The sequence below is a fragment of the Onychostruthus taczanowskii genome, unplaced genomic scaffold (genome assembly GCF_017590055.1).
Source record: "Onychostruthus taczanowskii isolate IOZ18803 unplaced genomic scaffold, ASM1759005v1 scaffold30, whole genome shotgun sequence".
NCBI lineage: Eukaryota > Metazoa > Chordata > Aves > Passeriformes > Passeridae > Onychostruthus > Onychostruthus taczanowskii.
In genome coordinates, this window is record NW_024500350.1 from 8,968,147 (window position 1) to 8,995,685 (window position 27,539).

At 42.7% G+C, this 27,539-nt stretch overlaps 2 protein-coding genes across 8 annotated transcripts in view; both read right to left on the minus strand.

The window, feature by feature from the left end:
* The window catches only part of FASN (fatty acid synthase), a 42,150-nt gene extending 18,645 nt beyond the window's left edge, over positions 1-23,505 (minus strand). The window contains exons 1-21 of the mRNA XM_041409021.1: positions 23,234-23,505; positions 17,187-17,333; positions 16,501-16,653; positions 14,798-14,971; positions 13,758-13,958; positions 13,204-13,326; positions 12,438-12,553; positions 12,071-12,205; positions 9,293-9,752; positions 8,753-8,940; positions 7,869-8,058; positions 6,362-6,456; positions 5,827-5,961; positions 5,345-5,548; positions 3,704-3,819; positions 3,086-3,261; positions 2,548-2,739; positions 2,179-2,259; positions 1,895-2,080; positions 1,416-1,595; positions 995-1,198 (exon numbers count right to left, since the gene is read on the minus strand). Of these exons, the coding sequence (XP_041264955.1) occupies positions 995-1,198; positions 1,416-1,595; positions 1,895-2,080; positions 2,179-2,259; positions 2,548-2,739; positions 3,086-3,261; positions 3,704-3,819; positions 5,345-5,548; positions 5,827-5,961; positions 6,362-6,456; positions 7,869-8,058; positions 8,753-8,940; positions 9,293-9,752; positions 12,071-12,205; positions 12,438-12,553; positions 13,204-13,326; positions 13,758-13,958; positions 14,798-14,971; positions 16,501-16,653; positions 17,187-17,313 (3,436 nt within the window). The 5' untranslated portion in view covers positions 17,314-17,333; positions 23,234-23,505. The remainder of the gene's footprint in view (positions 1-994; positions 1,199-1,415; positions 1,596-1,894; positions 2,081-2,178; positions 2,260-2,547; positions 2,740-3,085; positions 3,262-3,703; positions 3,820-5,344; positions 5,549-5,826; positions 5,962-6,361; positions 6,457-7,868; positions 8,059-8,752; positions 8,941-9,292; positions 9,753-12,070; positions 12,206-12,437; positions 12,554-13,203; positions 13,327-13,757; positions 13,959-14,797; positions 14,972-16,500; positions 16,654-17,186; positions 17,334-23,233) is intronic.
* Positions 23,506-25,289: 1,784 nt separating this feature from the next.
* Positions 25,290-27,539, minus strand: part of CCDC57 (coiled-coil domain containing 57) — a 34,526-nt gene continuing 32,276 nt past the window's right edge. For all 7 annotated transcript variants that reach the window (XM_041409028.1, XM_041409024.1, XM_041409027.1 and 4 more), the window contains one exon: positions 25,290-27,440. In XM_041409028.1, the coding sequence (XP_041264962.1) occupies positions 27,217-27,440 (224 nt within the window). In that variant the 3' untranslated portion in view covers positions 25,290-27,216. The remainder of the gene's footprint in view (positions 27,441-27,539) is intronic.

Genomic DNA, 27,539 nt, shown 5'->3' on the forward strand with positions numbered 1-27,539 from the left:
AGCTCGGGACATGCCCGGACTTGTCCCCACGCTCGGCTGCAGGCACAGGGAACTGAACAGCATCTCTGGGGAGGAAGGACACAGGTGCCGCTGTTTGGTCAGCAGCTGGGACCAGGCAGACCAAGGCAGTCCCGTCAGTAATATTGGTACACTCCAATACAGAACATAAAATATTCCCACCACAGCCTAGAAAAAAATACCCTGTGGGGGCAGTATTTGGATGCTGCAGGGGAAAACTAAGGAGAAAAAAAAAAAAGGAAATCTTTAAAATCTATTGCCAAATCTAAGGATGAGCATGAAGACAATCCACCAACACAGAAGGAAAAAAATTAGTCTCTCAAGATGAAGCAAAATTCACCACTAGAGCAAAAATTTTTTAAAAAGTAACTATTTTCTCTTTGATGAAAAGGCACTTAAGGGGATTAGTTTAGTGGATGTCTCCCCATCAATAAACAATGTATTTAGCTACCAGTTTCACAACAGATTGAACTGCTCCTATTCTATTCTTGTGGCAAACAATTTCTTTGATGTGTGCCCCACTAGATCATTTTCCCCGTCTGCATATGTGCCCATAATCAAATGGGAACAAGGAACAAATGAGAACCTTGCCTATCTTAGCAATTCACAGGGAAAAACGAAACAAGGTTAAAAACTCACTTAAGTAAGCTCTCCTGTCAGTGTCTAAAGCAACTAGGTTGGATTTCTCCTTAAAGACGCTTTGTGTCTCTCTGCTTGCAGAAGGGGCTGTGCCATCTGACACCATATCTGACTGTTATAGAAGGAAAGAGCCTTCTTCATGGCTTTTTACTCCTTCTCACATTCTAGAGATCTCAGGCAGAACTAGCTTTTAGCTTCAGCAGTCATACAGAGAACCCTTGCTGAAGTCTTGTACAGAGACCAACACTTAATATCTTGGATGTTCTAAAGGATTATGAACAGCTTCTCTTGGGCTAGAAGATTCTCCTAGTATGACAAGAAAGTAATCCCACTTTACCTTTGCATTGCTCCAGATAGGCATGAAGATGGGCACTCGAAGACAAACAGCTACTTTCAGTGTAGGGCACAAAGCAGAATTTTTCCAGGGTGGGAGGTATCTGTTCCTGTTGTCGCCGTGGTGCCACAGAAGCATGAAGACCATTGATCTGAACACCTCCTGCTTTAAGGCTATCAAGACAGTGGTCCACAACAACTTCAAAAGCTGAAAGTCAGGAAAGAAATGTAAGTTGGAAAACAAAAAAAAATATTTTGTTCAAAGTGATCTGATGAACAGTGCTATGTCAGGCTCTTTCAGAGAGCTGCAGAAGAGCTTGGAGACTAAGAGGGCCCCCATCGAAGTTCAGCCTACTACTTCAGAATTCACACATTTACCCAGTAGTCAAAGCAACCAGCAGAAGTTCAAGCATGAGAGACATTACCTTCTATATTGTCCTGGTATTGGCACACGTGCTCACGATGCAGCATTGGATCAATGCAGACTGAGCGAATCCTCGTGGGTAAGCGCAGACTGCGGCCAGTCTCAGGTAAGATCAGCATATGTAGCAGAGTGTCAAGGAAGGTCACCCAGTTCCCATTCCACAGAACTTTTCCTGCACTTGCTACAGAAGAGGAAGAGAAAGCCTTACTATTTCATCATTCATCAGATGCTAGAATATCACTGTTTATTAAATGCCAAGTTTGGTGTATGTACCCAGCTTCCTCTGTAAACTCCACCACACAGTTCTACATTGGAGAGAACAGCTTTCCCAATGCTCTTGGTTGTTCTCTCTTATACACAAAGTATAATTACCTCACAAGGCATAGTCAGGTGAACTGTTAATACAAATGCAATTAAAAGATCCAATAGTCACCACTATGATACCCAGGCTCATTGTGCTTCTTTTGAAAGGAAACTCACCTTCACTGTTGCATTCCAGAACACCCTGGAAAGTTGGCCCATAATTATATCCACGCAGATGCAGCTCTTGATAAACATCTTCTTTCGAGAGCCCAGGCTTTGAGCTCCTGTCTACTTGAGTCTGAAAGCCATCTAGCTGGTTAGAGAAATTCTTCTGAGCAGTGTTTTCTAGGAGCGAAATCTTCCCTGAAGTGCACAGTAACAAGAATAATGATCATTATCATTGTTTATAAATAATAGATTTACTAAGACTGTATATATACACTTACACTTCCTTCACTTACCACTCACAGCCAGATTCCCATTTCCTGACACCTCAAAGCAGTGGGAAGCAGGCATGAGTCTTACTTCCAGCTGTACTGGTCCTGCAAGAAACATTGAGGAAGACAGGACTGTGAGGTCATTTATTTCTACCATCCTCAAGCAGAACTTTATTTTCCACTATCTCTAGACTTACTGCTCACAACACATAATAAAGATGACCATAATGCATACTACTTGACTGCATGAATCCTTTCTTTTGCTCAGTCATGCTGCACTCCTCTTCAGTCTCTCTCCTGCATTCCTCCTCACTTTTCCCATGCATTCCTTTCCTCCCACTCCCTCCCTCTTCACTACACAGTTGTGCAGTTATACCAGAACTCCTCACTCACCCTTTTTGGGAATGATAGTTGCCTGATGAATTGTGACATCTTCAAATATAACAGCCATTTCCTCCATGGCCACACCAAGAGACCGTGCCAGTGTTCGCCAAGCCAGCACAAGGTACCCAGTTGCAGGGTACAAAACTCTGCCATCAATGCAGTGACCAATCAAGTAGTGGTCAGGAGACTCTGGACTCACATCTGTCAAAGAACAGAATAAAAAAAATAAAAACACTCTAACAGAGAGGTTTTTCCTCCTCAGTATCTACAAGAGGCTCTAGTTTCCCCAACTCTCCTGCCTGACAATATGCAGCTCTTAGAACTACTCTTTGTCTAAAGCAACAGAGGTTCCTGGTTTGTTCACGTTCTCTCATCCCATTTCAGAAAGAGATATAGGTTTTTGTCAATCCAAACCAAACATTTAAGCTTCAGAGGATGGCTTCCAGAATGCTGTTTTGAGCATTCTTTTCTTAGTTTTACAAAAGGAAACACACAGGTAAAGCAAGAAAGTGACAAACAAATAATAAACTCCAAACAAGCAACACACCAATATTGTAGACTGAAGCAGATGCAGAGCCTTTGGAACCTGCTGGAAAGTCTTCAGCCTTTGGAACATCCCAGTCCTGACTGTGGTCCCATTTGATGTATGGAGAAATAAGGGGTGTTCCCATAGGGACAGGGTATTCCACAGATGGGAACAAGTTATTTCCAAGAACATTTATCCTAAAAAGACAAAAAGAATCAAGACAGTGGGGGAAGGGATGGGAAGAAAAAGTAAGGAAAAAAATTGCCTATAATACTTAAGAAGTCAAGCAGTAATTGGTCTCAGGCTCCATGTCTGAGATGTACTATGAACACTTACTGCAGCCAAATTTGTAATTAACAGTCTATAAGATGCAAAATTTATTTCCAGAAGCTAATGCCAGGTTCCTAGGCCTTTAAAATGGGACTTCTCTTTAGAAGGCACCTTCCCTGCCCAAGCAGTCTCTAACCCACAGGAACACTTCACAAGTGAGCATGCTAAGTACATAAAGCACAAATGTACATCCCATTTATTTCAAGGTTTCTTGAAGGAGTGTTTGAATCCATGTGAAGACATGCATATTAGAGAAGAGACCTGAATTCCCTTGTTATCCCACTCACCCTCCTCCCCTAGTCTCCTTACCCAGTTAAATGAATCTTTCCAATCTGTGTTAGGAAGAACTCCAAATTATTTTTGTGATCTTTCTTCATCAAAGGCAGAATGGTGCAAGTTGGTTTCAAAGTTCTCTTCAAGATAGCCTGGTCAAGCAGAATCCATAAATCAGTGGTGGAAGGCATAACTTACTACTTTGTGTTTGAATTGTTGTCTGTAGGTCTCAAACCACTTATGTATCTGTGCCAAGAGTTCTGTGCTAGCTGCTGGCACATACGCTACTTTAACACGGAAGAGTACACTTCCAGCAACCCAAGCTGCTGCACCTCTAATAAAGCAGAACCTACAGAATATTAATGTGATTCCAAAACACAAATATCCCTCTCCCAAGCAGACTGTGAAGTGAAATCAAAACCTGCACTTGAAGAACTGCTAAGTCACCTTTTCACACCTGCCACTTGCACACACTCCCTTGCCAGGAGCAGCACCTTATAGTCTGAAGAGAGCATTTTTCAAGCAAAAGCTATTACACCAAAAAACTCAGCCCTGAACACCTGACCCAATTTTTATCTTCAATTTGATCCCATGGTCTTTACATGAGAAAAGAAAGGAATGGAAGAGAAAATCAGGATACTTTCAAACCCAGACAATGAAGTCTTAGTCACTTGCATTACAGTCCAAAATTGCTCAATGATTTCAACATGAGGCATATAGTCTCTATCAAAAAAATATATGCCCAATTTAAAAACTGTACTCTTGATTCTCCCTTCAAGTCACTTTCAAAGCATAAGACTAACATGACATAGTAAAAATAGACTGGATTGAAACTCAGAAGCACTGTGTAACTATTAATCTTGATCACGGGTAACTACTGTTCTTCCTAAGACTTCACCTCTTGCATGCCACTGAACAAATAAAAAAGACCAGTCCTTGAGAATTAAGGGGCAGAGACAAGACCATACCACTGAGCCTGAGGAGCAAGTATTTCCCAATGCACCTCATGTTCTGCATTCTCTACTGTGGAGCTAATTCCACGAGAATCAATTTTTATAGGACGGGGAGAAAAGAATAATGATCTGATCTCATTAGAAAAAGGAGTTTAAAAAGAAAGTAAGCTCCTGTGGTCTCAGACTACTTGGTCTAGGAGAAAAAGGGAAAACACCACTGCTATCCACCGCCTTTTAAGACAAAACCTCAACTCAAATTCAGAGTACAGATGGTAAAAGATTTTTTTCATAGAGAAGGCCTGTTAAGTCTTTGCGTGTCTCACTCTACTGTAATTTTTGCACACACTCTCCATTAGATCCAAACAATGAAATGCTTTCCTTACTCATTATGCATTTCAGAAATCTGGCTATCAGTTATCTGAAGTGCATAGGAACAAATAGAGCAGTAATGTGAATGTCTGGGTGAGAAAGTGGTAGTGTGTTAGGATTTTTTTTTTTTTTTAACATTAACATACACCACCCCCTAAAAAACTACAAAGAAACAAACAAAAAACCAAACATTAGAACTGGGAGAAACTCAGAAGTACTGAAGGAAGCAAATGCTCTCAGAACTGGGTGGGGGGGGAAAAAGTTGCAGTCTTCCCTAGTCATCAGACCCTCAAACTCCTTGTAACAGCAGGATACTATCAATATAGTGTCATACTGAAACAATCAAATACAATACCTGTAAAAGAGCATGTGGAGCAATCTCTACTACAACAGCATTCTCTGGAATATGCTTCAGACCTTCGTGGAACAGCACTGGATTCACAAGGTTGTTCACATGGTACTCTGCAGAGGAATTCTTAGCCAGATCACCTTTCCACTGAGATTCAGGGATGGATGTACTGATCCATCGTGCTGAGCGAGGTTTAGGGTGTGGAATGACCTACAGTCAGTCAAGCAAGGACAGGAGAAAGAGTTACAAGTCATAGAGAACAGCAGGATAGGCAAAAGCAAGCAGCTCCTCCATTTCACAGGTCGATTGCTCAGGACACCCTCCTGCTCCAGGCCAAATGATTTCAAACATTACATCTCACAGAGGCCTACGTGCTCTTCAGGAGATTTTCTCTTTCTTCTGAAAAAAGGAGTCTCTTAAGCTCAACATAACCTAGGCGACCTAGGTGTCAGAGCAGAAGCCACACAACGCACTATTGGCAATATTACCTTTTTCAGAGCACTGAGTAGTGCTGGTGCAATAGATGCCATGTAATGGGAGTGAAATGCGACGCCAGCACTGCGCACCTCCTTTGCAAACACACCCTCTTTCTTCAGTCTGGCTACAAACTCATTCACAGGGTCCTGAGAAGAGAAATATAAATGAACTAAGAGAGAAGCTCACAAAATACTTGGTATCTGTACAAGCCACTGTAGTTCCTCCATACCCTTCATCAGTTGCCATTTAAGGGGAGCCACAGCAGCGACGAGATTATTGCCCTTCTCAGTCTTATAATTTATCCTCCTCTATGCCCATGGATATAAGAGATTTTATTACTAGTTTACTGAGGCACTAATATCAATTTGTCTCACAGACTATTTGAGTGTGTAAGTTTATGCAACACATTACGTCCACTCCACCACTTCAGTCCAGCTTCCCTTTCCAAGCAGCCTAACTCTAAGTAAGCTTCATGCTTTCTTCAAACTTGAACTTTGCAGATCCTGCTCACAATCCCAGTACACACTGTGTCAGTTCCATGCTCACCAGAGGCCCCGAAACAGTGACAGTGTCCTCAGAGTTGTGGCAGGCTGGTACCACATTTGGAGGACAGCGTTGTTTACACTCCTCCCATGTCAGACCTGCAGAAGGAAGACCACAGAACAACAGAAATGTTTCTAGTTATGAGCCTCATAAGAGGAAGAAATCTTAACTGCACAGTCACTGCGCTCAATTCAGCACTTTGCAAAATTGGGAACTACTTGCAAGAGACTGATGGGTACCTCCCTCTCCCCATCAAAGCAATTCTGCAAAAGCGAAGAATATTTACCCCAGAGCTTTACCATGGCATTTATCACAGTTAAGCTGAACCCAAGGCAAATCTTTGCACCATCCCATTAATGAATGAGGTGGGGGTAATCCCCGCACTTTCAAAGAAACTACAGAAGTGGTTGTTTAGTTTCATGTTGCCATTAGTTTTTAGGAACCAAGCCCATGTGTTCTCTCCCCTGCTCTAGCCTGGATTGCTGAGACACAAAATATCCATAGAAATCAGTAACTCTAGTGGCATGCCAGGTTAAATATGAAGCATCTGGTCATACATTACACAGATACAAGTCACAGGAAGAATCTGAACTCAATATCAGATTATCAAAAACATACTATATGCAGATTTCCAAGTTCTATGATAAGAGTGTCATTTATTTAATCTCAAGGGGGAAAAAAGCTAAATTAGGTAGGTAGTCCTTTGTAACATTACCTAAATTAAGAAATCTGAGATTATAACAAGTGCTCTAATCCAATAGACTGCATTATTCCTGCAACAACTTTTCTCCAAAGTGTTTCAGGTTTTAATTGACCACTGCGTCCAATAAGAAACAGAAGAACAATGGCGCTACCAATAATTTACTTTTAAACATGTAAGTCACTATAAAGTCACACAACAAAGCAAAACTGCTGGGTCCAAAATTTTACCTGACAGTGTGCAAAACTATATGACTTACACAAACACAAAGTAAAGATTGTTCAGGAGAAAGCTTATTCCCAAGTGCTATTAGGCCGTAGTAAATTCCGCTAGCTAGCTGCCCACTACATCATAGTGGTTTACTGTTTTCACATCTCATTACTCCTACAGATAATCAGAAGTCTCCTTTTGAAGAAAATTACAAAAAAACCCCACCATATATATATATACACATCTGTGTGTGTATGATACATATATATCAAGAGCCAAAAAACTCACTGCTTTACATTTTCACCTTGTTTCAAGGTATTATTTATGAGGCCTGTCATTGGTCACCTGACAATAAATCTCTCCATTCCCACTTAAATTTTCTACGGTTACCAAAATCCTGATGTATTCCAGATAGAGATCACTACCATTTTATCCACTTAAATATTTAAGAACCTGTTCTACATAAGATAACAAAGAAGAGGCAACAGTAGCCAAGATTTTACAGACATGATAGTTTCAGAGACTAATTTTATCCCAGTGACGTACAATAGAGATCAAATGCACACTCCTGTATCACTCTTTTGGTAAGGGTATACCTACCAACAGCAGCCATTCCTCCAGGTGGCAACTTAGCCTCTTTAACGCATCGTCCCCGCCAGTAAGCAGCAAGAATGGCTTCTTCATGACTTAAGGAGTTGTCTGCATAGCCACAAGCTAGTTCTCCCACTGAGTGGCCCAAAATCCCATCGGGATGCAGACCTGCAGCCTTCAGCATATCAATCTGAGCAATCTGCAAGCAGAAGTAAATTACTGATTCCATGCCAGAGTAAGCAGGTGTCAGGCTGTTTTTTCTCCCCACAACTACAGCTCCATCCTCCTTTCAAAGCAATCTGAAGAATCATCATGCAACTCCAGTGTTGTCTGGGCCTCTTCACAATGTAATTTTCCACTAAGAAAATATTTCCAACAACATGAGGCTGCCAAGAATGTGTCTGTACAAAGCAAGAGGCTAAGACCAGCTTTCCAGATCACTTTAAAAGCTTGGGCTCTAGTTTATTAAGAAACCATGAATACCAAATTGACACTCAGAATCATGAAGAGGCTTCATTCAGCTTGACTTAGTTCATCTGCAGAACAAATTTTACAAGACATTAAACTGTGCCACATATACACACGGATACACAAGCAAATCAGTTCAGACCAATATTAGTCCAAACATCTTGCAAGAAAAAAGCAGTGAGGCTAAGAATATCTGTACGAAAAAGTTTGTTATGTACTTGGAAGTGGCAAAGCCCGAAACTGTCAAGGGCACAATGCACTCCCTCCTCTCAGAGAGGTATTTCCAGCAGCTGCCACTTGCTGATTACACAAAACAAGCTTCCATTAATCAGTATAAAGTGTTACCAGTGAAACAGACACATTAGCAGAAGGTGCTTATGTAGATTGAGTCCACTACCCCCCTCCACTAGCCCACTGAGTCTTGCCTGAATAGCAGCTAGTCCAACAAATGCATGAACAGTGTCATCAAAAGTGTTCTCATTTGCTTGCAGCAGCAGGTCTGAGACCTTAAGGCCTGTGTTCTTCAAAGCCTCGTCTGAACGCATTATAGACTGGCGAAACAGATCCAACTTCATAAGGCTCAGGCCCATGCCCTTCCACTGTGTTCCCATGCCTGCAGGATAGGCAAGGAGAAAGTGAGCTTTTAGTAATACTCTGAACCAGGAGTGGATGCAACAATTCCTCTGGCAGTTAAAGAATTCTAACTAAGAGCAAAGCATTGTACATTTCTTACATTCTTTAAACTGGGCACTGCTTGTTATTTGCTGGGCTTTGCTATAATCAGAAGACAGTTAAATTGGAAGGTTTTGATAAAATACAGAAAACACAAGACTCCTACACATGTCACAGTGTTGCAAAATATTTCCTCATGCTACACTGTAAAATAACATTAGAGCACAGAATACAATTGCTCAAGCCCCAGATCTAAAGAGGAATAGAAAAGCCTGGACTCACTGCACACCTACCTGAGCATATGTACCAGAGTGGTCTACCAGATGCTTGAACTTGCTGAATCTCTTTTATGTCACTTTCAGTGCCAACCAGTGTGTAGCCCCTGTAGGGCATGGAGGACACAGGAACTGCAGAGATATCGTTGAGCAGGTTCACAAATGGGCTGCATTCTCCATGTTTTCTGCTCTCTTGAATTAGTGTTTCCACAGCTTCCTGGGTTCTGCCAGAAATGTGAACCAGCCTTGGCATGTTACTAGTCTCCAGAGGTTGGCATTTTTTCTTATTTGGCCTCAGAATGACATGAGCATTAGCACCCCCAAAACCAAAGGAGTTGATACCGATAAGGCCGCCTTTCACTGGTGTTGGTTTACAAACTACCTCCAGGGAGCCATCTCGTAAGGCAGGAATATCTGGATTTGGGGTGTTGAAATGAAGATTTGGAGTCCACAGCCCATGTTCCAGAGAGAGAATGACCTGAAAGAAAAAACAGTGTTCTGTGCTCCACACTGTTTGTCATGAGACATTCTTTTGTTATTATTTTACTACAAATGACCATGTAGCATATTCTGAAGCAGTTCTCTATGTTTGGATAAAGAGACATTTCAGACAATAGCATTACTGATGTTACTGAGGTAGCAACTGTATCACCTAGGCAAATTTTCAGACCATGCAGGAAGTCAGCAGGGAAGTTGAGCATAGTAGCATAAAGTTTAGCTTCCAGTCTCTTTCTAACTGGCAAAGCATGCAGTCTTGCTGGAAAAGCAGCATGGGTACTAAGGCTATCATACCATCTTTTTCCCCTTTCAGATCCCATCCCATTATCACATTCCACTTCATCCATCCCCAGTCACACACAGTCACAAAACCTCTTCCATATTGCAACAAAATGCTCCTATTTCTTGCTTTGCTGCAAAAGAATCAAGCTGAAGCACTGGTAAAGAAGTCTGCTTGCGGCTTTACACCCATTTTTTTTCTTCTTCATTCAAAAAAGCAGAAACTGCAGACTGGGCAGAACTAAAACAGTGTGAGGAACAAAATATCTGTGCCAAAAAAAGGCAAGAGCTCCCTTCTCTCAGCAGCTTCTCTCTACGTACAGCTCGTGACACCAAGCCCAGCAAACTGCAGGCAACAAGGTGAGCTGCAAACAGTGTGCTCTACGTTTGACAGTTCCTTCATCACCCTAGAATGGTCAGAGGGACATGCTGTCTTGGGAACTGCTCTTTCAAGTTGACTATCAGACATGGCAGCTTACCTGGGAGAACAACCAGTTCCCATACATAAATATGCAACTTCAACTCACGGTCACCATGTTTAAAGCCGTAGTGTAAGGATTTTCATGCATACTGTCCTATGCACTTTGAATGTGCTGCTGCTTTACACTGCTACATTTTGTACTTTAGGTTTGCTATGGTTTCTATCTAGGTTTGAGAGCACAGTACAGTGAGCATACCACCAGTGCCACCAAAATCTTTGTCTTTGCTGCAAAGCAAGTGATTAGACAGGCTGAGTAATTCAAAGATGCAGGTGAGTTTTCCCTTCCTCATCAGAATTTGACTGAAGAGGCCTTGGCAAGCCATAGTTTCACTCCTACCTATCCATATAATTAATGGATTCTCTTCAAGTCTGAAATCTGATACTTTCAAGACCCAATTTCCTGATACCTCACATATAGCATTTGATGGAATTCTGGAAGAAAACACTTACACAAACTGAAGACATACTGAGACAGTTACTAAGAAACACTGTGTTTGATGTGGAGGTGGGGGCAACAGTACCTCAAAGTTATGATCCTGTCCTGACAGATCACAGAACCACACTAAACAAACTGTTACATACACCACAATATGGATTAAGAAGCTTATTTTATGACTAAGCTATCATTCTTTCTATGTAGAATGTGTCAGTCAGGAATAAAGGCACTAAAAAACCCCTAAACTTTTCTCTACAGAGAGATGGACACTGCTATTGCCATGCAGGTGAGGCTACTACACAGTGATTTGTATTTGGGTCACAAGCAACCACTTTGAAGAGTCTAAAATTCTAGCAGTGGCAGTATTTGTGACTTTGGTTTGCACAGTTCTATGGTAATAGGCTTACAAGCAAGTGTGAACATTAGCTAGCTCTCTGCTAAGCAGTTTAGCAGCCAGAGCCAATAGATGACTGTCTGCCTACAGCAGTAGTTAGCAAGCTGGTTAAGACAGACAGTTATTCATGCTGGTAGCCTCATCCCAGAGAACTCACCTGGCTTCCTGCCATCCTAAGAGAGAAGAGGAAGAGATGATACATCCCTGACAGAAAGCCAGAAGATCAGCTGCTCTTTTGGCACTGAAAGCCCACACTGCCTCTCATCTTCGGTCACTGTCAACTACTCCAAACATCTAAATCCCTCTACATGACAGCCTCAAACCCAAACAACTTGCAGCAGAGTTCTGTTGGAAGGCCCAGTGTAAGGACTGACAAAGTAATCAACAAAGATTAACAAAAGGATCCCAAAGCCTCCATTCTGAGCAGAGCTATGCTCCTACAGAATTCAGTAGGAAGCAGGAACTGAAGTGCGTGTGAGCACAGCAGAGGACCACCTGAGCATTTGGTGGTTTGCAGGATGGCCACCTGAGCTTTTAGAAGTATTCACATGTGAGGGAAGTAGTTAATGAGAAACACCTGAGTTCTTATAACTATCAGTGAACATTTTACCCCAAATCAATGCAGATTTTCCCTAAACCAAACAAACAAAACCCTACACACTGGTGTTACCCACCATCCCAAATTTTCCTTCTCAAGCCTCCTGTTACCTTGGCTAATGCAGCAAGCCCTGAGGCAGGCTCTGGATGACCCATATTTGACTTGGTTGATCCGATCAACAGTGGCTCCCGCTTACAGTCACAGAAGATACCTGTAATGCTGTTTACTTCCTGTGGATCTCCAACCTAGTATGAACAGAATCAGAATGGCTATTAGCCAGCATTTCCAAAACACACTCCAAGAGAAATCTGAAAGATTATGGTGTTTGGGCAAAGTCCAAAAGTAGTGAAGCAGAATATACTCTACTAACTGGTAGAAAGCAAAAGGATTTCACTTCAGGAAAACAAAGAATAATTTAATGGAAAGTGTGGCAAGAAATGCAAGGGAAGAAAACAGCCCCTAAGGGACCATGCTGACCTTGGTGCCTGTCCCATGAGCTTCAATATACTCCACTTCTTCAGGTTTGACACCACTTTCCCTGTACAAAGATCTGATCAACTTCTCTTGCATCTCTCCAGATGGGAATGTCACACCTAGGATCAAAATTGCCATCAATTCCACTCTCCCACCAGGTGCTTCCTGTTCTGATTTTAGTATCCTTTCATTTGCTTTGGGCTGCCAGGTTCCTCCCCAAAACACCAAACTGAAGACCTTTTCACCGTGTCCTTAGCACCAAACTCTCAGGCTCTTTGTAAGAAGAGCAGAGGAAGCAGAAATAAATCTAAAGCCATGAGTTAGACTAGGGTGGAAAGATACTGGTTAACAGAATACTAGCTGGCTAGGTTAAGTAAAACATGTGAAGCTTTGTGTCACCACAACTGGAGAGCAGGAAAACCTGGACAACAGTAGGGTAAGAGCTTTATAGTTATGATACTATACCTACATTTCTACTATCACTGCAGAAGTTACTGCAGAGATGTCCTGAGGAATGCTAAACTAGCAAGAGAACACTGCTGTTGCTTCAGTACAAATCACCACTTTTCTCCTTTAAGTTCTTTACAAAACAGGGTCCTGAACTTTGCATTATCAAAACCAGAAAATGAAAACAAAACAAAATCAAAACCCCAAACAAAAAAAACATTCTAATACATCTAAAGAACCCTACAATAGACCACTTTTATGGCAAAGACTCTAGACTGAACAGTTCTGTAGGTATCTCACTTTTCAGCAGCTCAAGACCTACCTTGCTCCTTAAAGCCATCAGTGTTAACTCCAGCATTTACGATTGTGGCATAGATCCTCTTAGCCATAGATCTCTTCATCAAAAGAACAACAACAACAGCTTCAGAGCGACAATATCCATCTCCTGAGAGCAGAGAGAGAACAAGTCATGACTTCTGCTCAGCTTTGTAAAATGTTGCCAAACACCATGCAGGAAGATTACTGCTTATAATAGACTGTTTTGAGAATTTGACATATCTATTTCTTTTAAAGAAAAATGTCATGACCTAGAAAGACACAGTGCCCATGTCAAATTTCACAACAGAAATTTTCCATCAAGAGACAGCTAATTTTTCTCCCCTGAGGCACAGGGATGAACCATATGGCGTCAGTTTATTCCTCACAGTTAGTTTTCCAGGTTCAATGGAGGATGCAACATAGAACAGGGTATGGCCCAAACAGTGCACACTGGAACAACTACAAGGTTAGCTCTTTGCTGTATTGAAAGAGTAGCTGGTCACAGACTGTTCGGTAAGGTACTCTCATACAGTGTAAGCTTTTATACTAATGCCTTACCTGAAACATCAAAAGCCTTGCAGGCACCATCACGACTAAGCAGGCCCAGTTTCATGAACTGCACAGATGTGTTGGGTTTCAGCAGGAGGTTGACCCCGCCTACAAGGGCTGTGCTGCACTGCCCATGCCGAATTGCCTTATAAGCGTTTTCCAGAGCAACAAGACTAGAGGAGCAGGCTGTGTCAACAGTTAGGCTTGGTCCTTCGGAAACATAAGGAAAAACAACCTTAACTTCCTAGATTCTTCTCCAAAGAACACAGGATGGGATTACAAGAAACATATTAAAAACAATGTTAAATAAGAGTTGCTTCAGAACATAGCACATAAACCTGATGCAATGGGAGGCTAGAATCACCATCTCTGCCTACTTAGAAGGTAAGGCATGAGAAAAATGGGAAAAAATTGTGAACAGATTTGATTAAAGGGCATTTTTAAAAATTCTGTCTCTCCATCAAAAAGAGAACACAGCTTTACAGGCAAGTCTCACCTAATTACCCATTCACATCAATAAAAATCCCTTGTCCTTCCTGATACTGCCTTTGCCATTATCTCTGTTCTCTGCTGCAATCCACATCAACTACCATCTCTCCATTCCCTTCAATACCATACATGGATTGAATCACACTCATGCCAATTGCATCATTTCTGTGGCTCTCCTACTTCTTCCACTTTACTCAGAAAAAGCCAACTGCTACAGTCAGTAGCAGCTTATCTCTGGTCTAGCCGACTTCCACATATCTTGGTACCAAAGAGCAGTCTCAAGGCCATAAAGGCTTCCTGGCATCACCATCTTTCAAATGAACACCAGCTATGCCCAGCAGCAGCAGTTGAGTTATAAAGCCTTACAGGGAGTCCTATCATACAGTCAACTACATATTTTTTACTTCTCATATGCCTCCTAAGAACAGTTACATGCTGTTTTCTCGTTCCAAAAGGGGTCTGTGCCATAATATTCATCCCGGTCCTCTACAGCAACTGTGGTACAATCATGTTGAAATTGCAATTGCCGACCAGCATAAACAGGTTTGGGGGACACTTACCATTGAAGTCATAGAAGTAGGAAATCCTGTTGGCAAGCATAGCACGCTGACAGCCAGTCATACTGTATCCCAAAAGCTCTTCTGGATCTTGGCTAAGGGCTTCACCAGCTTCTGACCCACTGGCACCAACCCATACACCTGTGTCTGTGCCACGGAGGGCGCCTGGATTAATACCTATGGAAGGTAGATTATAGTAAACAAAATGAAGGGCAAACTGGAGAGATATCAGGCACACTGGCACCAGCTCACCAAAAACTATTTATTGCCCCTTTCTGGCAGGCCTGCAGTATTGTTCCCTTACCTTTACTAACCTTTTAACTATGTCAACTGCAGACCTTACATGTCTTACTTCAGAGTCCATCAGAAGTTTGGTATTGGCTTTTGGCCACACTTTGCCCTGACAAAGCTTTTCAGCCTAGCTGGGCATTGCTAGAGTCTTGTGTAAAAAAGTGCATGGACTACGAAATGTAGACATGCAGACAGGAGAAGATAACAGTTGACTTCCAGTAGAGAGAAAAGGAGCAGACTGAATGGGAGAAAAATCACGGCACATAAAATGTCATGTGAGCACATCAATGTCTATCTCCAGCCAAGATCTGGAGTACAAGATAGAAATGAAAATTCTTAAGTATAAAAACTGCCAACAACCAGAACAAGAAACAACTTTGCTCTAAAAAAACCACATAGCAAGGTCAACTGTCAGAAACCTCTGCTGTTTCTTCTCTGTGCTTAAGGCGTCCTAAAGACAAATATTCAATCTCCAGACGGAGGCTTAGAAGCAGAGAACCAAAAGTTCAGTTCAGTAAGTCACAGAATGTTAAGTGTTGGAAGGAACCTTAAAAGATCATCTAGTCCCAACCCCCACTGCCACAGGCAGGGACATCTTACACTATACCGGACTGCTCAAGACCCTACCCAACCTGGCCTTGAACACTGCCAGGACTGGGCATCCACAGCCTCCCTGGACAACGTGTTCCAATACCCCATCACCCTAACAGTAAAGAATTTTTTCCTCATATCTAACCTAAATTTGTCCTCTTTCAATTTGTATTAGTCAGTACTAGTAAGGTGGTTCCAACTTTTTCCCCATCTGCTTATGTTCTGACATGAAACTGATTAACATGTAGAATAAACTTCTTGGCTCAGTGGATAAGTAACTCAAAATCTCAAAACGCTGGCAGTGATAGAAGAGAGAGGCTCCTATTTCTGAAAGCACACTTCCTAGGAAAACCTTATTTAGAAACAGATCAAATGCTATGGTTTTCCAAGAATCTGGCCAATAGACAGGAATACATCAGGTCATCTGTCATTCTTTTAGACCACGCATTAGAATTATAATCAAGTCATCCTTCTTTTCCTTTTACAAAGGATTTGTTATGGAATGTTAGAGTAGAGCAAAACAGACAAGTTCTAGAACCACTGACTGTTGAAATTATTCTATCATACTGATTTGTGGTTGTACCCTATGATGCAGGTACAGATTTCTAGCAGTCACCACTGATTTCTTTGTTTGCATTCCAGACACAACAGCTTTGTTCCAACCCTTATACTGGGATCTGGTAACCCTATAGCATGTCTTGGGTCTCCTCTCTAATGTGATGTCTTTCCCTTGTTAGAGTTCTCATCACACAACTGCATGACTACACCAGTTACACAGAGACAATACAGCTTAATTCTTCCTCTTCAGTCATTCATCCACTTACCTCCATCCAAAATAGCTTCATAAGAAACTTCCAACAGCAAGCGAAGTTGAGGATCCATTGTATTAGCTTGTTTGGGGTGAACCCCAAAAAAAGATGCATCAAATTTGCTTAGGTCCTTGAGCTTTCCATTTCTCTTGGGCAGTCCATAGATTCCTGTGAAGAAAAATTTGACATTGAGTCCCAAAATACATAAATGGTGAAGCAGCTACAAGCTAAGACAGAGTACAGAATGAACAGAATGACCACATTGATTTTCAATTACACATGAAACCTCACTCCCTGTGCAGTACCCAGAGGAACGCATGAGTATCTACTGACCTACCTACCTCATCTGGGAATGAGAATGCTGCATTAGCAAAAACAATTGTAATTTTTAGGACTCTCCTAGATATAGCAGCAAAGGATATCTATCTAGTTTAACCATTTTTACTTTGGCAAGTTGTACCAAGCACATATAGTCTAAATGGTGGTTCCAGTCAGTCACCATTTAGAAGAAAAAGGAAAGCTGCTTTTGACTTCTGCTAATCACTTCATAAAAGTATTCTGTTACTGAATTTCTTGATGATTTATCAGAAGTTAATTCAGGTCTGGAAGGATTTTGATCTCATAAATTCTCTTTTCATAAGACAATTCCTTTAAAACACTCAGAACTCAGGGCTCCAAAAGAAGGGACAATAAGCACTCACCTGGTTTCCACCTCCGATCATCCTCTGTGACCATATCAACTCCATTAAGCAGGTTCTCCCAAAACTCTTGCAAGTTCTCAGATTCTGGCAGCCTTCCTGCAATGCCTGCAATCACCACGTCCTCCATCTCTTAACTTCTCCCTGTTGCTGAGATCCACAAAGCAGTAAGGCTAGTAAGATTTCATACAGAGGAAAGTATATGTGTCTTGTCTTCCTGACATGTTGTGACAAACAAGCATATTTGCAGGAACACCCACACAGGAACAGCCCATGGAGTCTCTACTATTAAAAAAAAAAAAAAAAAAAACCCCCGGCGTGCCTCATTTAAAAAAAAAAAAAAAAAAAAAAAAAAAAAAAAAAAAAAAAAAGATATCCCAACTGATCAAATGGACCATAAGGCCCATGGGGTTGATAAGGATGAAAAAAAACGATCCTGGAGGAACACCAGGCTCTGAGAACCATCAGTTTCTGTATGACAACCAGAAAATGAGTAAGTCTACCTCTACTAAATGCAGAGTCTCTGTGAAGTCAGCAGAGAAGAAAGATTAACATGCTGGAGCAGAGGTGGGTGGAGAAATTATGAAATACACATAGTAAAATACATAATTACAAGGCAAACCTAACAGGTAGCAAAACAAGTTCTACAATCATTCCAAAGTTAAATGCTAACTCAAGAATCGATAATCAAAAGATTTGCTGGATGTGAAAAAAAAAAAAAAGAAATCCCAAACAAACAAAACTACAGGATTGCACAAAACCACTCTCCAAGTAAGTAACACAACCCTCCACCATTAACTCTGAGCAAACAAAAACCTGACTAAAAACCCAAATCAAACCTAACAACCAACAAAAAACCAAACAAATCCCTCACACACACACAGAGTAGAAAACCCACACAAAGCACAAAGATTACAGTACAATTCAGCATCATTTTAAATGCTTAAACCAAAGAATTAAGTGTTACATCTAAAGTGTTTCCTAACTGGACCCTGCACTGCCACATGTTTAGAGAACTGTGAATGTAGTACTGACTATACGATAGAGGGTGATGCTTTAAGATATGCTTTAGCAGAACAGATCTGGAATACAGACAGGATGAAAACCAACAGCTGTTGTCCCAAGAAATTTGCATTTAAGACCCCAATCTCAAATACCACAGGAGAGCATCATGCTGCATAACATAGCACCGCAGGACACCTGTATCAGACCACAGCACCAAATGATAGCTCGTATACTACACTCCTCTACCTTCTACTACAGTAAAAAATATATTAACAACTAAGTAGAGAGGAGGCAAGTTAACTTGATGTTTCAGTTAAATTCAAATTATAATTTTAGATCCTAAGTAGACAAGTTAAAGGAGTAGGGGAAATACCCATATATATGGTGGGAGTTTTTTAAAATATGAAAGTAAATAGAAGTACAGCTGCAGGAACCAAAGAGAAAGTAAGCATTCACAGTACTTCCTTAAATAATCCTTCTGGTAAGCAGGGGCAAAATATTCTTTAATGTGTGGGATCTTAAACAAGTAAAAAACACAAAGGAAACTAGGCATTCCAACAACTGCAAGTCTGCCTTAATAGCTTTGAAGGAAAAGGTTTAATACAAAAGACCTGAAGTTTGACTTCCATCAGGTATTATGCTACATAGTGGCATGCAGGCCCATTGCTTAAGTGCTGCTGCTGCTTGATCATCTTCTCCAAAATACAGCACTAATGGTTAGTCTCTGAGGAGTGCTTACTGGCTGTTTTTCCAACCCAAGATGTTTCATTTGGGCATTGTTTTGTAGCCTCTTTTGGGACTTCCTGATGCTTTTGAGCAAGAAACAGGCCCCTCTTCCATTCACAGACTACACTGCTCAGGCAAGATGACACTTTCCCGTAGCTGCATGAGGTCGCTGGGCTGTGCAGAAGGAAAGCAGATCCCTCTGCACAGCTGAGGTGCAGCTCTGCCAGAATGTAACACCACAGAGGCTGCCTGATTTCTTTCACCCTTCTTTCCTTCAGCAGTAATCTTGATTCAGATCTGTGGAGTAACTGTGGAATTATGCAATACCTAACACTGAAGCAGAGGAGATGATTACTTCATCCAGTCCATTCCTTCTGGGAGCAGAAACAGAAGCACTCCCACAAGGACATCTTGGATTTCTAGGTCTTGTGCCAAACACCCAAACAACAGAAGGTCTATTCCACTCTTGTTCATTTAAAAAAAGAAACATTAAGGGCCAAACTGAGCAAGATCCTTACTGAGAGACTAGTTCCCAAAACTTATGTTGGTAGTAATAGGCCCAGTCCACTCAGAGCTGAAGAGCTTTTCCACTCACACAAAACTAGTAAGCCCGTTTTATTACTGGCTTCACCACTGTACCTGTAAAAACCAACCAAGGGCCACAAGTCTACCACACTTCCAGCACTTCTGTGCTGGGGCAGGGAAAGAGAGATCTTGAGCACAAACTATACTATTTAAGCTTAAGATATGAGATACAAAAATGATAATTTAAGTATGACTCAGTTTTATACCTCAGCTCTTTGGGTGATGATCTCTACGGAAAGAAATATAATTTCTGTTTCAGGGGACTGAAACATGACTTATTTGATTGTTCCTTCTCATCCCACATCTCTTTCCCTGGAGTATCAGAAAAACTCTATCCAGGTAAAACCAATCAACAAAACATTGCTTTCAGACAGTGAAGGAATGAAATTCATCAACAAAACAATTTTTGCCAACTTGTTATGAATGTAGTTGAGCAAGACTATGTCAAAGGTGGAGAAAAAGCTGCTGTAGTAATCAAAATTAGAAGAATAAGAGCCAAGAAGACAATTTTAACTCGGGTAAGAAGTGCCACAAATTAAAATATTTTAATGCACAAAGAACCAGAAAGATTTAGACTTGCCACAAAGAGCTCCAAATGCATACATCTAAGATAAAATACAAATTATGGATTAAGCAGCAGACAGCAGAGAGGATCTGCTGTTGGAAAACAAGAGCGATCAGAAGAAAAGTAATGAAAATTAAGCCATCCCTGATTAAACAGTGAGTATAGCAGTTGTTACAGCTACCAACAATGTTTTCAGTCTTCCTTGACAGATAGTAAGCAGGTAAACCATTTTAAAGTTGATTGACTTTGCCCCCAAATGGTGTATTGCATTATTATTTTACTTTATTAAAGACTTGTTTTCCATAGAGCATTTTTGACTATACACACTAACACAGTACATTGACGGATTTTCAAGTATAGGGCATAGCACAGATCAAGAAAGAACATTTATTTCTACAGGTGTTTTAAAGGAGATTAGACTACAGAGAACATACAGACTGCTCCTACTACCTCTGATGAGTGAAGTGTTCAAAAGCAACAGGTCCAAACAGGAGACAAAGAAGATAAAGAGGGACAAACAGGAGTCTTCTGTTTCTTAAGGCTGTATTTTCTGAATCCAACCAGACATCTAACATTCTTCTCCCTTAGTTTATCCTATGCTTTTGCTTAAATTGAGTTGTGTGAATTTTCCTCAGACAGCTAGAGTTTTTAATTGAGTGGAGAGAAGCAAACACACCAGAGCCAACCTTCTCTTCCTCTGCCGAAGTATCAGTGCATCAGTGCAGTAGACACCTCAGTTAAGCCTGAACTACCATCTTGCTGGATTTGCACAATATTTTTTAGCAATTCTATTGTGTTGCTGACTCATTCAGTTTGTGACTAGTAATAACTAACAATCCCTTCTGGTATCAAAGCTACTCTTAAGTAGCTTGAAATACTGTTTTCCATTGCATTTAAAACATTTCTTTTTCCAGTCCCTCACTAATTTGGCACCAAAAATTAATCTAAAAATTATTAACCATCATTTTCTACCATCCCTCACAGCTATACAACTTTTTAAACAATATTTTTATCTACTGTTTCCCTATGGAAATAGCCCTCTGACCATTAAACATGTAAACTTATAGAGGGAAAGAAAAGCCAAAAAATCCAAAATCAAACCACAAACAAAGTGAAGGTAAAATTTGATGCCTTTGCCCATTCATACCTGACTTGCCAACCACTGAATATAAACTTATTCTGCTGTAACTTGCTCACCTTGGGTTTGGTGAAGAAAGGAAGGGGAGAGGGAGGGAGAAACAGCTGTTTGCAAAGAAATGACAATCAAAACCCAGATCTTGTTTTGCCTGATGCATGTTTCCTTTTCCTAGACAGGATCAAAACATTTATTTCGCTGTTATTTTGATAGCTATCATCATGGTGGGACAGAATCCTTAAAATCAGCTCTGCTATTGTTTCTAGACAGTCCAAATCTTCATCTTTTCTGGATCTGTCATTATTGTAAAATGAGACACTCATGACTCCTCCATAGTTTTCCTCAGCACAGATGTTGACAAAAGGACTGTTTTCTTTGTTTTTCAATATGATTACATCACAACCCAGGTTTCCCAATCTCCGGCTATAATGTCTAAAATTTGTAATAAAAAACTGTCCTTACACAGAAGCTTCACTTAGGAAGAGCTATAATGCTTGCCTCCAAAAACCCCATTCACAGAATAGAGGCAAACACAGTCTGGCTTTCATTCTTTTGAAAGCATTTGGCTACCATCAATCTGTATGTTACAGATTCAGTTTAACAAAGACGTTTCAAATGCCTCTGCTTCAGCTAAGTATTTGTCCTGTCAACCACAACACAAATGAAAAAGTAGAGTGTGTTTATATTTAAAAAGCACTGCTTAGGGGGAAATACAATCTGGTTCAAATCTGTTACTGGATAAATAGTAAGTTAGGCTTTACTCATGGAATCAACACAGCTTGGTTGATTCCCAAGTGGTCAGAAGTTACCTGTATAAAAATCTAAGTCCCCAGTATGACTATATCACGTTTGTAAAATATCTGTTCATAACTGCCCTCATTCTCTGAATTCACCCACTAAATGCAGCCTTTCACAATGTATTATTCTTGCCACTTTGTTTCAAGAAGGATAGAGGCTGCAGGAAAAGCTGAATCCTTTGCTCATGTGGCTTAAGGTTTCTTCTCCCATTTTTAAAGACAAGACATGCGCCAAAGCCCCCAAAAGGTGGTCTGACAGAGTAGGCCAGTTAACTTACACACCCTTAATACTGCCTGTTTAAATTTAAGCACCCAAATAAAGCTATTAGGTAGGACAATATGCATTCAGTATCTTATAGGACCGTATGCCAGGGGAGGAATGTGGAATAAGAACCAAACAGGTGCAAAAACAACCAAAGAGAGAAGATGATCACATTCCTAACAGAATCGCATCGTCAAATCAATACTGGTGTACGATCACCGGGCTATTTCGTGTTGGCCGCTGGTTTATACCGAAGTGCGAAAGAACAGTTTAGCAATATACACAGCACGTTTCCTCAGACGGATTCCCAGAACCTATTGGCGAGTCCCCCTTCCCAATATCGAGCGCCGATATCCTCTCCTACAAGCTTCTTCAGCACGCCACGACCGTGCCTTCGCGCGAACCCGGGACGGCGTGCAGGACGCTGCCGGGGCAGAGCGGCCCGCGCGGCCCTGGCGCCGCCCGAGGCAGTGCGGTGCTCGGCGCCCGAGCTGCAGCAGCGCGGGCCCGCCCGGCCCCTCACGCAGCCGCTGCCGCCGGGCGCGCGCGAGGACTGCGGGCAGCGGGGCCCGGCCGCGCCCCCGATCCCGCCCGGCCCGGCTGAGAGGGGTCCCCGCCCGCCGCCAAGATGGCCGAGCGCCAGCACCACAATGCAGCCACCTTGCCGGGCGGTGGGAGGCTGCGGTGCGGTAACCAGCCGCTGAGGTGGGGGACTCTCCCCAGAACGACCGCGCTGGGCCGCGCTGCGGCCCGGAGCAACAGGGCGCGGCGATCCCAGGGCCGGGGAGCAGAACCTTCCGGTGGCGCGGACCGAGCCCGCGGACTCCGGCCGAGCCCAGGGACCCTCATCGCCCACCCGGCGTGGAGGGCAAGATGGAGCCTCCCCAGCGCACCCGCGGGGCGCAGCGGCCCGCGGAGCCTGGAGCAGAAGCTGCCGCTCTCCTGACCACGCCGCACCCGCTGTTCCGTCGATACCTGCACAAGTGCGGATGACTTCGTGTCGGTAAGACTCGTCAGCTCAGTGCGGGATCGAGATGCTGCGGGGTGGACGCTGCGGCGGCGGGTGCCGGGCTGCGCACGGCCGATACTCCGCGCTCTCCTCACTATCTCCCTCTAGCTCCCACTCCTATTTAAGCAGTCGCCACCTCCAGCGGCCACGCCACATGGGCTGACAGTTTACGCCTCGCCGCAGTCCAATGAGAGCCGGGGCAGGGCCGCCCCGGTCAGACCCGGGGTGATGCCAACCTCTGCCCGCCGGAGCCGCTCCACGGGAGGAGGGGGCCCTGGCCAGGCCGGGGCGGACACAGGCGGGCCTCCTTGCCCGCGGCACCGGGCCAAGCTCTCAGCGCCCCGCCCCGTACTGGAGGCCGTGGAGGGCTAGGCGCTGCCTGGCTTTGGCCTGGCCCGGCCGGGGACGGGGCAGCGCCGACCCCCCGTGGGCGCGGACCTTGTCGTGTCCCTCTCCCACCTCCCCGCGGGTAGGTACACTGTGGGGCGTACGACCGCGCAGTGCCGGCACCGTGGCTCGGCGATTGAGGCGAGGGCTCGGCGGGCGCCGGTCCAAGCGCGGTCGGGTCGCGCAGCGCCCGCGCGCACCCGTGGCGCACAAAGGGAAAGGACGCGGGGCCGGACGCGCAATCCCGGGACGGCACCCAATGCGAAGGCGGGGGCCCGTGGGCGGGGGCGCGGCCCTGCCAATCGCGGCGCCCGCGCGGTGTTGCTAAGCAATAAGGCGATGTGGTGACGGCTGGGGGGCGGCTGGGGCCGCCGGCAGAGCGAGCAGCGCCCGTCGCTCTCCGGCGGCGGCGGTCGTTCACCCCGGCGGAGCGCGGTCCCGGGGTTACCACAGGGCAGCAGGCACGCCGGCCAGGGATGCGCTGCCCCGTGCCCGGGCCCGTCGCGCCGCCCTGACTGGCGGCAGGAGAGCGAGTCCGGAGGCGGGGGGCGGGCGTCAGAGGTTCCCTCCCCGCCGTGCCCCTGCTACGCCCCCCTTCCCACCGGAACGGGGCGGATCGCTGTGCGTGTGGGCACCTCTCATCCACTTTTCCTGTAACTTGCACTCCTTTAGTTAAACCCGAACAGTAGCGAATCTGAATTTCCTTCTGTATTGCCTACGACTGCCACTCCGAAACAAAAAAGCCTTTCGGTCGGCAAATGCGGGCTTGAACACGGGGATGCAAGAAAGTCCCCCGCCTTGTCTCTCCTTCCTGGCTCTGAGCTGGCTGTGGGCAGAGGCCCCGCTCCCGGGTGGCGCTGGCACTGCCGCTTTGCAATGCAGCTCCACTTAGACCTTCTCGGGGCAGACCTTTTGCCTTTATCTATGTAGTCCTCAACATAACAGGTTTTTAACCCTTTGATAAGGACAACAATAAATAATGTCCTCTTTTACCTTTTCAGTACTCTGTGACCTGCCTGAATTATCTTCTTTGTAGGAATTTCTTTCTTTGTACAATTCAATAGTATCCACAGTAGTACCTTGCTGCCACTCTTCTAATCTGCTTTTTAGAAATCAGTGCCCAGTTTGTTAAATATTTTGGTCATAAGAGAAATACATGAGGATTTTCCTGCTGTATTTAGTACGCCCTTAACACAACTGACCCACGCAATATTATTTATTTATTGCAAATATTATTGTCCATATTATTATCATGCAAATTTTCTTAATTTTCATACTTACATGCTATGTACTCAGAAGTACTCTAAAACAAATGTACAATAACTGAACTACTTTTTTTCCTGCCACAAGTAAAATAAAATTAAACAACCCAGATATCATCTTTTCTTACCTGCAGTTGACTTAAGTAAACCTGTTTCTCAGGGAAACTGAATAAATTAAAGCTGCGTTACTGGCAAGAGGTCTGCATGAACAGGCACGCCAGTTGACATGGGAGGGGGAGTAAGTGGGACACCACACCAAAAAACCACAAAAAACCCCCAAAAAACCCAAACCAAAACAGAAAAAAAACCACCAAACCCCCCCCCCCCCCCAAAAAAAAAAACAAAACAAACCACAAAGCAGAAAGCCCTCAAACAAGAAAACAAAAAAAAAGCCATAGAAACCTGCATACAAACCTACACAAAGGCATTTCTGAAGTCTGCAGCCCATCAGCTTACACCCACGGTGTAAGGAATAAAGAGAAATGTTTTCCACGTTCAAATGCAGTATTACAAATATCATGGAACAAACTGCTCTTTTATGCTGCTTTTAACACATGCACAGAATCTCATACCCCCGAACTACTGTGAATCTCCATAGGTCAATATTAAACATATAAATAACAAAAAATTTTTCACCATGATCTACAGCTATTATAAAATCTGGAATTTACACACAGAGTTCTAGAAGTAACCAGTGAGTGCTTTAACTGGTGTGATCTGGGCCAAAATTCCTGTAGTTGTTAGAAACCACTATGCTTTGTGCTACAGAAAGAACTCATTCAGGGCCTGGTTCAAGGGAGTGCATCATGTTGTCCTGGCTCATGAACAATGTTGAATCAAATGACAGGATTTTCAAGTAATGAAAATGTTTAGAAAGAAGCTCACAAGGTCTCTCAGGCCTTATATTGGCTTAGCAACATCTCATGAAATTTCTTGCAGATTTAGCATCTGATTATAATATCATTGCACATTTACACTACAGCAAAATATTTTCAGCAGGTAGTACAAAATAATTACTCAAATTCTCAAATGGATTACTACCACTCTGTCAGGTGCTGAAGAGAACACGTCTTTGCAAAGAGTATCAGGCAAGCATTTCTATTAAAAAAACGCTCCACAAAAAAAAGACACTCATGCGTAAGTAGCTCTCTTCCTTCGTTTAATCTTTAGATTTTATATATTTAGCAGCAACTGGTAAGTATTATTCACTTCAGTGATACCACTTTCAGAATCACAGAATCTCTTAGACTAGAAGGTATCTCTTGACATCACTTAGTCCAAGCCCTCAGCTCCAGGGTCAGCTGGAACAGTCTGGCCAGGCCCATGTCCAGTTGGGTTTTGAGTATCTCCATAGACAGAGACTCCATAACTCCTCCGGGCAATCTGTTCCAGTGCTTGACCATCCCCACAATTAAAAGTTTTTTATTGACTTTTTCATGTGCATTTCCTTTACTTATAGGAAAGTTCATCTCTGTAATATCCCAGGACAGGTCAGCATTATTGGAAATGCTACAAAAATACACTGATTACTTTTATTAGTGTCCTGGCACGATCATTACTACATAGCTATCCTTTCTTACATCACAACTCGTTCAAGTTTTCTTTTAGTTTCATCTGTTTTAAGACTTACTTCTTCCAACATGTCTCTATTATTATAAATACATGGTTCTAACATTGTAGCAGTGTTTCTCACTGCTTTGAAGTCCATACAATCTCTTGTCAAGGGAAAATACAATCACTGGTGTGACAATAGAAATTTAATTTTATATTCTTTCATGCTCTCTGAACAAGTGGAAAGAGCTACAGAAGATGAGAAATAAGACAGACTCAGATGCAATCTTTTTAAACCCCTTTCTATCAAGTAGAAAGATAGCTGCACAGGATTAACGGTTGCATTGTTATTTAGAAGACAAGTAGGTTGAGGCATCCCACTTCTAAGCTTAAATCACATCTACAGTTTCTCAACAAAACATCTGCTAGAGTCCTGCAAGTCCTGCCTGAAGGCACAAGGCTTTGCCTATGTTTTAACTGAGCATTTCTAAATCCATGACGCAAGAAAATCTTAACATATATAATTAAAATAAATCAGTATTAACAGTGAAGACTGTAACCTCATAATGTGCACAGATTAACCCTTTATTTTAGGCTTCACTATATGAAACAGGGTATTTGTTCTCTCTTCTGGCTGCAGATATCTCAACCTGACATACAAAACTGAGGCTGATAATGAGACCTGATATAGATTTGTTAAAGTATGTTAATAGCAAGTGTCAACCTACAACATGCTGACAACATAGAAATCAGTCTTTAATATTATAATTGCGGATTTTTGCCATGCTAGAAGAGATTTTTGGTTTTAATAGATGAGCACAAGATAAACTCCTGGATTTTAACTTATGCTGAACTTCCAGCCTTGTTCCTCTGACTGTCAGATCTTCAGCTGATGTTTCAAGTTTATCCTTGGTTTTGACATTTTGCCGAGATTCTTCAGATTGCTTGATTGGATGTACAACTTCAAACTCCCCTGCTCAAAAAACAGACAGAAAATTACTTTGTAGTTTTGTTTGTATTCAGTTATGAGATTGGATAGTTGAAGAGAGCTGGTTTACTCTTTTCCTCTAAA